This window comes from Papilio machaon, chromosome 16 (assembly GCF_912999745.1).
Source record: "Papilio machaon chromosome 16, ilPapMach1.1, whole genome shotgun sequence".
NCBI lineage: Eukaryota > Metazoa > Arthropoda > Insecta > Lepidoptera > Papilionidae > Papilio > Papilio machaon.
Genome location: NC_060001.1, coordinates 3,359,780 through 3,372,952, shown reverse-complemented (window position 1 = coordinate 3,372,952; position 13,173 = coordinate 3,359,780). Strand labels below are relative to the sequence as shown.

Here is a 13,173-nt window from a genome sequence, read left to right as displayed (position 1 = left end):
AGAATCAAAAATGAAAAATAAGATGTGTAACAAATTGAAATAGCCGAATTTACCGATTACTTTTGTGTAAAGATATTTTCGAAGCAGCTTAAATTAATTTCTAGGTGCATATGTATGTACAATAAGGTGTTTCTATATACCTAGTTCAAATCCAAACCTTTAGCTTTTTTTTAATTGTAATTCCAGAAGTCGAAAATTCCAGAACATTTCTGATAAAATATATCTGCCTTATCATACAATATTACTTTATCTATTTTCACAAAAAAAAAAATGTTAGATATCGTAATGATCTCTATGGATTTCTGACGTTTCTCTGTTTACTTAATTTCGGCTCGGCTTTGGTTCGAAACGAAGGATACTTACCTGATACGAACAGATAACAACTCTAATGTCATATTACGTTGCCATTTACTTAAGCCTAAAAGTTCATGTTTACATTCGCTAGTTGTGTAAATAATACTTAAGTCGACGTAGTTTAACAACTGGAACAAGATCGGTTAACACATTTTTTGTTATTAATCATTGAAAATATGTACAAGGTATATTTATAGAGAGCGTGAACTATTGGCAGGAATTAATTGTATTGATATATCCGAATGCGAAAGTTTAGATGGATGTATGGATGTTTGTTAGAAGGTATCTCCAGAACGGCTCAATGGATCTTGGTGAAATTTGGTAGAGATGTAGAACAAAGTCTGGAAGAACATACAGGCTATTTATTAAGTTTTTTTTTAATTCTGAGCGGACGGAGTCGCGTGTGACAGCTAGTGTAGCTACACAGGACAGTAGTTCAAAAACTAGTCCATTTTGTTCTCTTTTATTAAAGTGCCATCTACCAATAAATAAAAAATGTAAAAAAAAACAATTAATTTGCAAGGATTTCCGTCTACTGGAAAATAGATGGCGCTAGTGTGAAACAGATCGCGTTTATGTCAAATAGATGGCGCTTCTCTAGAATGAATTTGGAATAGAAAAGATAGAAATGGTTGACGGCTGATGACTGAAAGGCCGAGTGTGGTGTTGCCATGTTCGCGAACATACTTATCTTTTTATGTTTTTGGTGATTTTGATTTTATGATTATTTAAAAAAAATTTAAGTTTGTGCAGAAAAAAATTACAGTAGCAGTTTTCCCTAAAAGTTTAATTAAATATTCTTTATGTGTTAAAAGAAATGACATAAAACAGATGCAAAGTTATCTTGTCTATTATAGTATCTATGATATTTCAAAATGGCTTCTGGTAGTAATGTCCTATCTGGATTTTATTTTCTTTGTTTACCATAAAATATGTTTTCCATTTGATTTTATTGACTTTTTAGTGACATTATAAAATGTTTATAGATATATCAATCCTAAACGGTTGTTTGAATTCATATGAGTGTGTGATTTGACGCAAAACAAGTGATACTTTTTTCACCTTGTAAAGAGAAAATGGGGAACTGCTTTAGTAGCACAGGAGAAAAGGATTCTAAGAGTAAAAATGAAAGAACCAATCCACATGAAGAAGATCCAAGAACACTCCATACTCCAGTGCCTATTCCGCCTCCGGATCCAATAAGATCTACTGTAAATCAAGGGCCCGATACGAGCGAGATCCCTCCCACTCGAATATTCGTGGCCCTGTATGATTACGATGCTAGAACCGATGAAGATCTTAGCTTTAGAAAGGGCGAACACTTGGAAATACTCAATGATACTCAGGGCGATTGGTGGTTGGCTAGAAGCAAGAAAACTAAACAAGAAGGCTACATCCCCTCAAACTATGTCGCCCGCCTGCAGTCAATAGAGGCCGAGCCGTGAGTAATCATATCTGTTTTTATGCAATCTGTACTACAGTGAGCGGTTCCTGTGCGATTTCTTTTCCTTTACGTGTTCTTATTAACTACACATGCGTTTCAATTGCAAATAAATATTTGATTAGATAAACGATTTCAGGTATCGAACTTGCTGGGACTTGATAAAATATTTACATTACATTTGGCGTGTGTTCCAGATTCGTCTATTATTTATGTAGATATTCTAACTCATAAGTTTTTCAATAATAATATGGTTTCAACTGTGAGATAACAGAAACTGTCACAGGAAATATGATTCATCCATTTCAATAGTGAAAGCATAATTAACAATGCATATAGCATGAGTATATCTTATAGTGAAATATAAATAATTGACATATTACAATAGCAATATACTGTGTTAGGAAAAAGCTTATTTAATTAATTATTATTATTAATTTAATAACTAATTATATTTAATTTTCATTACATATACAAAAGATAGCACATTTCAGATAATGTATTATGCATGTTGCTCAAATATGGTGCCTACATTCTACAGATGTTTTTCAATTTATTTATTAGATATTATCCAAACTTTTCTGGTTCCGTGGTGTGAGAACATGCCAAAATATTAATTAAATTCAAATAGTACAATAATAATGTAATTATTGTAAAGAGAATATAAATGTTGTAGGTTGGTAGGGAGAAACACTATTACTTGATTAGCATTTATTTGATAATTTACACTTCTAAGACCTAATGCTAATAAACTAACTATAAACAAATAGCATCTTCTAAGCCTCTGCAAGATAATATTTATTTAATACAGGCAATAGCTTAAGCTGTGTTTGGATAAACAAATTAAAAGCTTAGTTCAGGGGTAGTGAACCTTTACATGTCAACATGCTATTTTTCTAAAGAAATGTTGTAATAGATGTGTCATCAAATTATTTTGACTTTGTGATTATTGGTAGCAATCCATCTTGTAAAGATCATTTGCATTTGCTCTTCATATCAAATGTACCTACTTCACAATTATTTATGTAATGTAGAATAAATTTTGTGATTTGTGATATGTCTGAAACAGGGATCCCCAAACTATTTTGGACAAGTGACCCCCTTTTACAAAATGAACCATTACCACAGACCCCCATGACCAAATTACCTACTTTTAAGATTAATTATTATTGTTCATTCAGACTTAGGTCAATAGAAGAAGACAGAGTGAGAATTAGCAACGGTTTAAGTTCAATTTCCAACCCAGGGGGTCGAAATCAACCCCTTTGGGAAAGCCTGGTTTAAAATATATTTTCACCATCCCTGGCCAATTTTATTTGGTAATTGAACAACTTTTTATTTGTAAAAGAATGTTATGAATTAGTTATTTAGTATTTTGGTTGATCTTGACTAGAGATGAAAAACGGATTCACTGAATCTCAATGACTTCTTCTACTTCATGTTGTTCTAGACTTTATTTTAAGTTCTCATGAAATTTGCTATAACTTAATTTTGTTTATTTTTATATCAAGTACTTTAAATATCTTCAATGGGATTTGCCAATTATGTTAGGTATTACACAACCGCAAAAATCTAATCATCAAAATAAACTTTTTAACTTGTCAAAATCTCTGACATATACAAATAACTTGAAATAATCATAATATATTGTAGTTATCTACAACTTTCAATAAACATTTTATATAACTTACTATCAAGTTACCAATTATACAATCAAACAGGAGACATGTCATGTTTGCTGACAGATGTCAACAAAGAGAGAGCTTCATCTACTTCATATAGCTATAGTATATAGGAAATCAGATAGGATCAGATATTGATACCTTTTGATTAGAGTTTAGACAACAAAATCCATTTCTGGGGTTGACTGGCCCAGAGCGGGTTGGTTGACTGATCATCTAAAAGTAATCTGATCTAATAGTTCATGATAATTAAGGAAGTAGAGCAACCTTTTTACATTTTAAATCACACCTTTTTTGATGAAAAGTACGAGGGGAGGTCCAAAAGTTCGCGGAATGAAAGGGTTGTCAATGAAATATAACAATAAATTTATTTTTCCTTTTCAATATAATCACCCTTAAGTCTAATACATTTATTCGATCTATGAATTAATTTTTCTAAACCATCGAAAAAATATTTTTTGTCTTTGGCCTCAAAATGGGCCGAAATTGCCTCCTTCACTTCATTATCGTCGGAAAATTTCCTTCCCCTTAGCTCTTTTTTTAAATTTGGAAATAAATAAAAATCGCTAGGCGCCAGGTCTGGACTGTAGGGTGGGTGAACAAGTGGTTCGAACCCATGTGTGTGCAGAGCAGCCATGGCAACTCGGCTCTTGTGAACCGGCGCGTTGTCTTGCAAAAGCAACACACCCTTGGCCAATTTTCCTCGACGTTTTTCTTTAATTGACTCCTTTAACTTTTCTAATATGAGTGCGTAGTATTCTCCGGTTATAGTGGTACCTTTTTCTTTATAATCAATGAGTAATATTCCCTTACAATCCCAAAAAACAGTGGCCATCAACTTTCCCGCCGATTCTGACACCTTGAATTTTTTGGGAGGTGGTGTACCCTTTTTGTGCCATTGCATGGACTCCTGTTTGGACTCAGGTTCAAAGTGATGAACCCATGTTTCATCTCCAGTAACAATCCGCTCCAAAATCTGCACGGGCTCGTCTCCACACAACTCCAAAAAGTGCTTAGACGCGTCGACGCGCTGCTGTTTTTGAAGCGGCGTGAGCATTCTCGGCACCCATCTTGCACTGACTTTTGTCATGCCCAGGTGGTCGTGCAGGATACGCAAAATAGTTGTATCTGATACTCCAACAAATGCAGATAATTGTTTCTTCTTCAAACGTGTGTCTTCGAGTACAAGTTTTTCGACTTTTTCGACGATGTCTGATGTGGTGGCGTCAGCTGGCCGCCCAGAGCGAGAGTCGTCTTCAATTGAATCTCGACCATGTTTAAAAAGACCATGCCACTTATAAACCATTGTTTTACCAGGGCACTGATCTCCATAAACGGCTTCCATTTCATTTAAAATGGTTTGAACGTTTTTTCCTTGCTTGGTAAGGAATTTTATCACAGCGCGATGTTCAATTTTCTCCATAGTTGCAGTTTGCTTCCGGATTGACTTGTTCAGCAGGCGAGTACTCGTAAACGAATGGCACTATAGGGTTGAAATGTTATATATATACTAATTATGAGTGCCCAATTAGTATGACACTAAGCGAGCTACCCTATCCCCACTCCATCCCCTCCATTCCGCGAACTTTTGGACCTCCCCTCGTATGTAAAAAGTGTCTTTGAATATACATCATGTATATTCAGACAGCTACATAAATATGTATTCTTCTTCAGACATTTACAAAGATTCAGACATTCATGTCCATCTTCAATTTCAAATGTATGCACATATCCATCAATATATTTCCAACTGAATTCATGTATTCATAAATATTAAAGATGGCTACCTTCATACCTGATTTTGAAACTGAAAATGTGTACAATTTTCTTGAGCATTGTAAATGTATTAATCTTTATGCTTCTAAATGTACTTTTATTAATTAACCTTATCTGGTTTTATAGCATAAAAAATCATTACCCTCCCAAGTTGTGGTTATCAGCAAAATCAAAAACATCACAAATAATATCACAGAAAAAGTAAACGGTAAAAAACACTTGATAGATAGGAGCCAATTGATTTTTATAAAGTCTATTATTGACAAATAGGGTTAAGTGTGTGAATGAATTCAATAAACGAGTTATGTCATTTGGCGGCCGCCAGATGTCGGAGCGGGCGTTCTGACGCTTTCACACCACACAGGCCACTTACACTTCATTTAGATTAGAATGCTATTACAATAATAATTACAAAACAGTTTACCACGTTTGCATCCGTTGCGTAAGAATCAGATACGCATTGCCATTGCTGTGTGTTGTATTAGAAAATTTGCTAGCGAAAGTGTATCTACGACAATCGATTTGGCTTATATACTTTAAAGTTAGTCCCTCACATTCATACATATCTGTTTCGTTATTTAATATTCATGAAGGGATTGAATTTATTATTTTTTTGATTAATTTTAAATGAAGCGCTTCCTACTTTAGCATTTCATGAATGTTCGAATTTGAAGAAGTCATCCCGATGTCTTTTAACTTGTTAAGATAACATCTTGTTAACACTCACACATGCAGAAATGTTTTACGTAACTGTAAACAGAATAATTTCACTTAGATATTATGATTGATTTTAATTATAATTTCACTTAGATAATATGATTGATTTTAATGAATGAATGAGTACTATGACATATAAGTAAAAAATGTATTTATATCTCAGCATTCAAAGATAGCAAACAGTATTTTTTACATAATCAAAGTTTATTGGTATTAACAAACGTTCATCCATTCATCCTTCTTTACTTTCGCCTTTATATTATTAGTAAGATTGGTTTATTAAAAAACTATAAAATCAAACTGACTATACCCCCATGATACTAGGGGAAATATAAGAATCGAATGACACTCGTCAAAATCAGTTCAGTCCTTGAAGCTACAGGATTTCATCATACATACATACAAATCAATTATATATAATAATATCTATATATATAAAAGAAAGTTGTGTTAGTTACACCATTTATAACTCAAGAAAGGCTGAATCGATTTGACTGAAAATTGGTGGGCGGGTAGCTTAGAACCAGGAATAGGACATAGGATAATTTTTACCCAGTTTTTTTTTTTTATTCCGCGCGGACAGAGTCGCGGGTAAAAGCTAGTATTTACATAAACACCAAAAACACTATACTCCTAAGTCAGTCGGGTAAAAAAATCGGGTAGCAAAATGCAGATTGTTAGAGTGCAAACATTCGAGCAATAACAAATTCCTTATCGTTGTTTACACAACGGCAATTCTAATCGCTACTTAAAATTTTGATCACAGACCCAAATGAACACTATGACAAAACATAACCTTCATAGACATTATATGATGTGGAACGATTTGATTGCGCACGAGCTCGTCCTCAGCGAACTTCCTCCAGGCGGCGATAACGTGATACGACCGCAGCCCGGCTCTGTGTCGTCGCATCAGGAAATAGTAGGAGATATCCATTACAGATACAACAAGCCACTCGTGAAGGACAACTAATGTAACCAATGGAATTGATAGTTTGAAACCGATGTATAGATTCATCTACATTGTTTAAAGACATTTCTTATATTTATTTATTTGTTAATTTAACAATTATTTCTTAGAATTGGGTCGAATACTGCCTACTATACTGTCCCTCTATCTCTCTATCTCTATATCTCTAAACAATATTATATCTTAAAATTGACAATATGACATTAATTATAATTTTACAGGCGTTGCTAGATGAACGTTTAAAAATAAATAATGCTTAAGCTAAATAGTCCCTATATCGTAATGATATTAACTGTTGGTTTCTGAAACAAAAATTTCTGTATAAAACATATCGTCATCTCCCGTCATTATCTTTATCCAAACAGAGGTAAGAATATGTTTTAAATGGGGATTTTGGTATCAGAAACCTACGGTAAGTGAAAGTTTGTTATTAATAATCGACATCGCTATTATTAACGGCTAAATGTATTTAAATTTGGCATAGAGATAGTTAAGTCATGAAAAATGACATAGGGTAACCATTAGTAATGTTTTAAATGTGAAAGTATGTGTGTTTATCATTCGATCGCGCTCAAATAGCTAAATGTATTCGAAAGGAATCTAGCACAGAGATAAGATTAAGTCACAAAATTAAATAGGATACCGTTAATATGATTGTATTTTTGATATTAAGTCGTATTGGAATGGATTTTAGTAAATTTTGACACAAAGATCATGACTTAGTAAGATTTTGGCCTAACAATAATGTTATTATAAAAGATTAATAGGAAGCTGTATGTATGTCAGTTACGGGAAATCAATCCGGATATAAGTCTAGTCCTATCTTTAAATAGCCTGGACCGTTCGACTATCAGTGTAATTTTCGCTGATACAATAGTAGAGTGAAATGGTCAGTTTCTTACTGGGCTATGTCTGTATAAAATTTCAAGTTAATTAGATGTATGTATTATATATCAAAGTAAAAAAAGCATGTAGGAATATAATAAATCTTAGAGACAATCTAAGTTTCTCTCGAACGACCTAAAAAGTGTTACATACGTAAGGAGTATTCAATTACGTTTAATTAGTCGTTGGAACGGATCGCCGAAATCAACTCGGCGGACACAGACGGTCGCAAATTAATTTCGCCGTCGACATTCTAGATATTTATTTGAATTTCAAATTCGAACACGCCTCTTCGTTTAATATTAATTAAAAAAAATGTGATTAACTTAAGTACTATTTCTCGTAATTGTTTCTTTTTTTTTGTTGAGATCGGCGGGAGAATAAATTCAAAAATTCGTCAGTATTTTAATTATATGATTGTCACATAAAATTGTAAAACACCAGTTTACAAGTCTTGCAAGATTACGTGCGCCAAAAAACTTAATTAGCAAGTTTGTAATCAATATGCCTAACCTTACAGGGTAATGAAATAATTTTCTACAATGTTCTAGAACATGATAGTCAGCATTTAACTTAGTTATTTTTGTCCAAAAAAAAAGTTCAGGTGACAGCTACTATACTAAAACCATTGTTGTATACTTAAATAAATTATTTTTAAGTTTTTATTTCACTATTAATATCTTAAAATAATCTATCGAGTTTATTTATCATGATAGAATTAACAACTTTAAAATAAAATTGCATCGCGTTTCGCATGGCTCCAACCACGAACGAGGTCAGTAAACACAAGTGTTAATCACCGCTGAATTTAAATGAAGCTGATACTTCAACGACGAAAGTGTTAATGAAGAAAGGTTCTTTGTTCAATGGATTTCGAAGATAAATTTAAGTTCTGTTCCGATGGAAGGTTGATTGTTAAATTGCATCATGTGATTTCCTCTAGCCTTCATTGAATCAGTAGAAAAAAACCCACTTGTATTTAATTGCCAAATAGTAAATAGTATTTTCCTAATCGACGCCGAATTAAAAATTTTGCAAATTGAGTTTTAAAAACGAAGGGGGATGCATATGATGTCTCGCATCATAAACTGGCCATAGCTATCATGTTGCTCATAAGCATAAAAATTATGTTTCATAGTGTCGAATATTTAAAAATCAATTATACCTACTGCAAGGTTAAGCAATGTCACAATAAATGCCTTCTTCAAAATTTGATGCACAATTTCTTTCAGAGCACATATGTATCTTACTAATATTATAAATGCGAAATTAGAAGGTATCTCGCGAACGGGTCAACGGATCTCGATGACATTTAGCACAAACGTAGAACGTAGTCTGGAGAACGCATAGGCTACTTGTTAGGTTTTTTTTTAATTCAGCGTTGACGGAGTCGTGGGCTAAAGTTGGTAAAAAAACTACTGCAACTCCCTTGAATCGTCTACAAAATAAATATTTAGTCAATACGGTTGACAGCTAAAAAGACAGCGAAGAAATTCTTACGACAGTAAAATTGCTGCTTAAAACTAAACTAATTAAACTGCAACTTTACTATGTTGGTTAATTTAACTATTAGTTTATTTACTATAAAAAATTGACTCTTAAAAATCAGTCAGTCTTGTTTCCGACTTGTTGTCTCGCATGCGAATTTGATTGACAAAAGAAGACCTTAAAATGACAGACATGCTTAGACATCCGGACACGACGTGTACTGCTACTTATTTATAATTTAAGGTGACGCTAGTTTAAAAAATAAACATCTGCGTTAGCAACGTTGGGCTTACAGGAAATCTGTACCTAGTCAAATAAGCAGATTGTAAGTCAAACATTAGAATTGCAAGGCTTCCCCTCCCCTGTGGTTCGTGTGTGCGTTTGTATGAACACTAATAGCTATTCCCCGGCAGAAGCTTGCTTAACGGTGTGTTTGATGACTTGAATAAAACCACCGGGGCCCGCAGAACAAACATTTTATGCGTCCTAAGTATTAGAAAACATCTCCGGTGCGGTAACCCCGCCGGTAACTAGAAACCTTTTGGCCAACTCATATTTTAACATGCAATTACTTTACCATTGAAGACGATTTAGTTGGCTCATGTTAAAAAATAACGGTACTTAAGTTATTCATGGATCGAAAGACGTAAGCATACAGATGTATAGGTAAGTGTTGTTTACAATAGCCTTTTAAAATCCAGTCATGAGATGTCATGTCTTTTGCATGGTATTTTATTTTGCCCCAATAGATGATTCGTATTCGTAACTACATATTCACATCACAATACTTCCAAGTAATTATGACATTGTTATAATTTTTATTATTGTTAAATATTGTTTAATAAATCAAAAATATAAAGCGTAAAAAAGTCGTGTTATCACACCGAAACGAAAGTAACAGAAACACCGAATGTTAGTTGGTATTAAATGTAAATTGTTTATTGATGACAGTTGATCAGAATGCGTCGGCGCAGCGTCGCGCGATTCACCGAACCCACCGCCACACTTCCTGTCACTCCGCGCATGCCTCATGAATAAACACCTCGACAAACGCCTGTCACCTTAATATGCCGAATTAGCGTGAGATACAACTCAGCACATGTATTCATATATATATATATATATATATATATATATATATATATATATATATATATATATATATATATATATATATATATATTAGGGTGGGTCAAAAAAATCAACTATTTTTTTTTTTACAATTAATACGGAAAAATGGGTTACTGGGCACCTTAAAAAAATTCTCACCAAATATTACTTACATTAAAGACAAAAAATGAAATTTTCTCAAAACTGATAGATTAAATTGAAATTTTTCGATTATTTGATCAAAAACTCTTAAAATCGGTATACATGAAAGTTTGATGATGAATATCTTTTGAACGCTTAATTTAATCGCCAAAACATATGATACCATTTTTATAGAGCAGTTAATTTGCTACAAAAATTTCTATTGCGCATTCAATAATAGCCATTTCTTGTCGAGTTATAAAATTCGTAAACAAAAGTGACATTTGACTTAAAATAATCAATCTTAAATCTTCAATATTAGTGAAATGGTGAGGTTTACGGAAAAAACATAAGATACCTTTTTTGTAGAGCATTAAATTTCCTACAAAATTCTTAAAAAAAATTTCTGTACGACCAATTAATGATGAGGAATGAATGTTTTTCTATTGGACTGAGAAAAAAATGAAAAACTGCGACGCGGAGGATCTTCCTATTAAAATTAAGAGTTCATATTTGGTGAAATTTTTTTTTAAGGTGCCTAGTAACCCATTTTTCCGTATTAATTGTAAAAAAAAAAATAGTTGATTTTTTTGACCCACCCTATATATATATATATATATATATATATATATATATATATATATATATATATATATATATACGCATTGTATGTTCCAATGTCCTTGTAAGACTACATCATTAAGGTGAGGCTTTGATCCAGTTTTCATTTAAAATTTCATGGATACGTCTTAGGACTCACGAGCTTTCATATGTCATTGTCCTTTGACAATCTCATATCTAGTTTTATAACAATAAACTGAACGGAAATTGTTGTAAATCAATAATATAGTTGGACTTTAGCACCTAAAAGGATTTTTAATAATGTTTTTCAGTAAACTTAAATTTGTATATAAAATGTTTCTGGCACCGACGCGATGCTCGGAACCAATCTCGAGTTCCTCCCGTGCTACAAACCTGTTAGTTTAACGACTACTTATTTATTACTTGTAACACGTGTAATTACTTCTCATTACACACAGTAGGCCCAGCTATCTACTGCCTCTCACATACTATTATTGTATGCCAGCTTCATTCGAACTGTAATTATGGACAAATAACTGTTTACTTTATGTATGTTTATTTTATAACTGCTAATTATCGTAATATAAAGTGCATATTACGATGATTAGCAATTACGAAATGAGTATTTAGATAGAAAGTGTTTTTCGTTAAGATATGTTTTATGTGGAAGATTCATACTAGTTGTTATTATATATTAAGTATCATCCAGTTATAAACGATGTTTTAAAATTATTTTTTTCAAAACCGTTCAGTCGTCTAGCAGGTCACAATAATATAAAATTACTAACATATTCCGTCCTGTCAATCGGGCAAAAAGGAATTAGTAAATGCAATAATATACTAAACTAGTTGTCGCTCGCGACTCTGTCCGCGCGGAATTAAAAGAAACTTAATTAGTAGCTTATGTGTTCTTCCAGACTATGCTCTACATCTATGCCAAATTTCATCGATATCCGTTGAGCCGTTGTGGAGATACCTTCAAACAAACATCCTTCCATCCATCGAAACATTCGCATTTATAATATTAGTAAGAAGTAAGATGAACATACTTGCATGTCGTATTAAATATAAATCGCAAGCGGCTTGATCAAAACATTTTTTATTGGTTTTACAGAGAAACCTAAAATAAATAAGGGTCATTAAAAATAATAACTAGTTTAGATTGTTGAAGAATTTATTTTATAAATTAGTGTGATGTAAAATAGTGGGTGACCGAATTAGCTAAAATAGACATACGGAAAATACCGTTAACTATAGCTTATTTGTGAAGAATAAAATAGGTAGATAAGACTCGCTGTTTTGTTGCAAAAAATGTGATATACAAGTCTCTATTGTAATTCGTAATTATGGAACGTTAAAATTGTTTGTAACTACAGAATATTCTAGATCTTGTATTTAGCGTCCTTCAAATTCCAAATTACGATACCACCCGCAGTCTATGGTAATTTGCTAAATATTTCAACTTCCCATAAACACAATGAACACAAACTGTTGAAATAAAAGTTGCAAAAATTTTGTTATTTGTCAAAATTTTCCGTAAAATGTAACAAGCACGTTGTGGCTTAACAATTGTGAACACAAACATACAAGTTAAATAGATTACTAAGATGGCGTGATAGTTCCATAACTTTTTGTAAAACTTCATTTTCATTCAAAGAAACATTTCATGTTTGTTATAAATGACTACATAGTCATGTGTGATATTGAAAAATAAATCATGTTTGAAGAAAAACATACAAACGGATGTAAAGCAACAGATAGACCGCAGAACCTTGGTGAAGCGTAGACGCACTAGTGACAACTAAAAAAACTCACATTTCCTGGGACGTATGGCCGGCCCACATCTCCCACTTGGGATACAGGATGCGCATGAGGGCAGCGGCCCGTGGCCCTGCTCTCGCACTAATACCAGCCACTCACCTTCAGGTTTAACTGTACAATATTAACTGAACAGTACGACTGGTTAGTTAAAACTGAATGTCTGTAGCTGACTTAACCATACACTTAATACACCATAAACTGTGGTC

The 13,173-nt window shown here is 32.9% G+C and overlaps 1 protein-coding gene across 1 annotated transcript in view; it reads left to right on the top strand.

Annotated features, from left to right (window-relative positions):
• Positions 1-1,238: 1,238 nt before the first annotated feature.
• LOC106716786 (tyrosine-protein kinase Src42A) overlaps positions 1,239-13,173 on the top strand; it is a 60,785-nt gene continuing 48,850 nt past the window's right edge. The window contains exon 1 of the mRNA XM_014510389.2: positions 1,239-1,795. Within this exon, the coding sequence (XP_014365875.1) occupies positions 1,431-1,795 (365 nt within the window). The 5' untranslated portion in view covers positions 1,239-1,430. The remainder of the gene's footprint in view (positions 1,796-13,173) is intronic.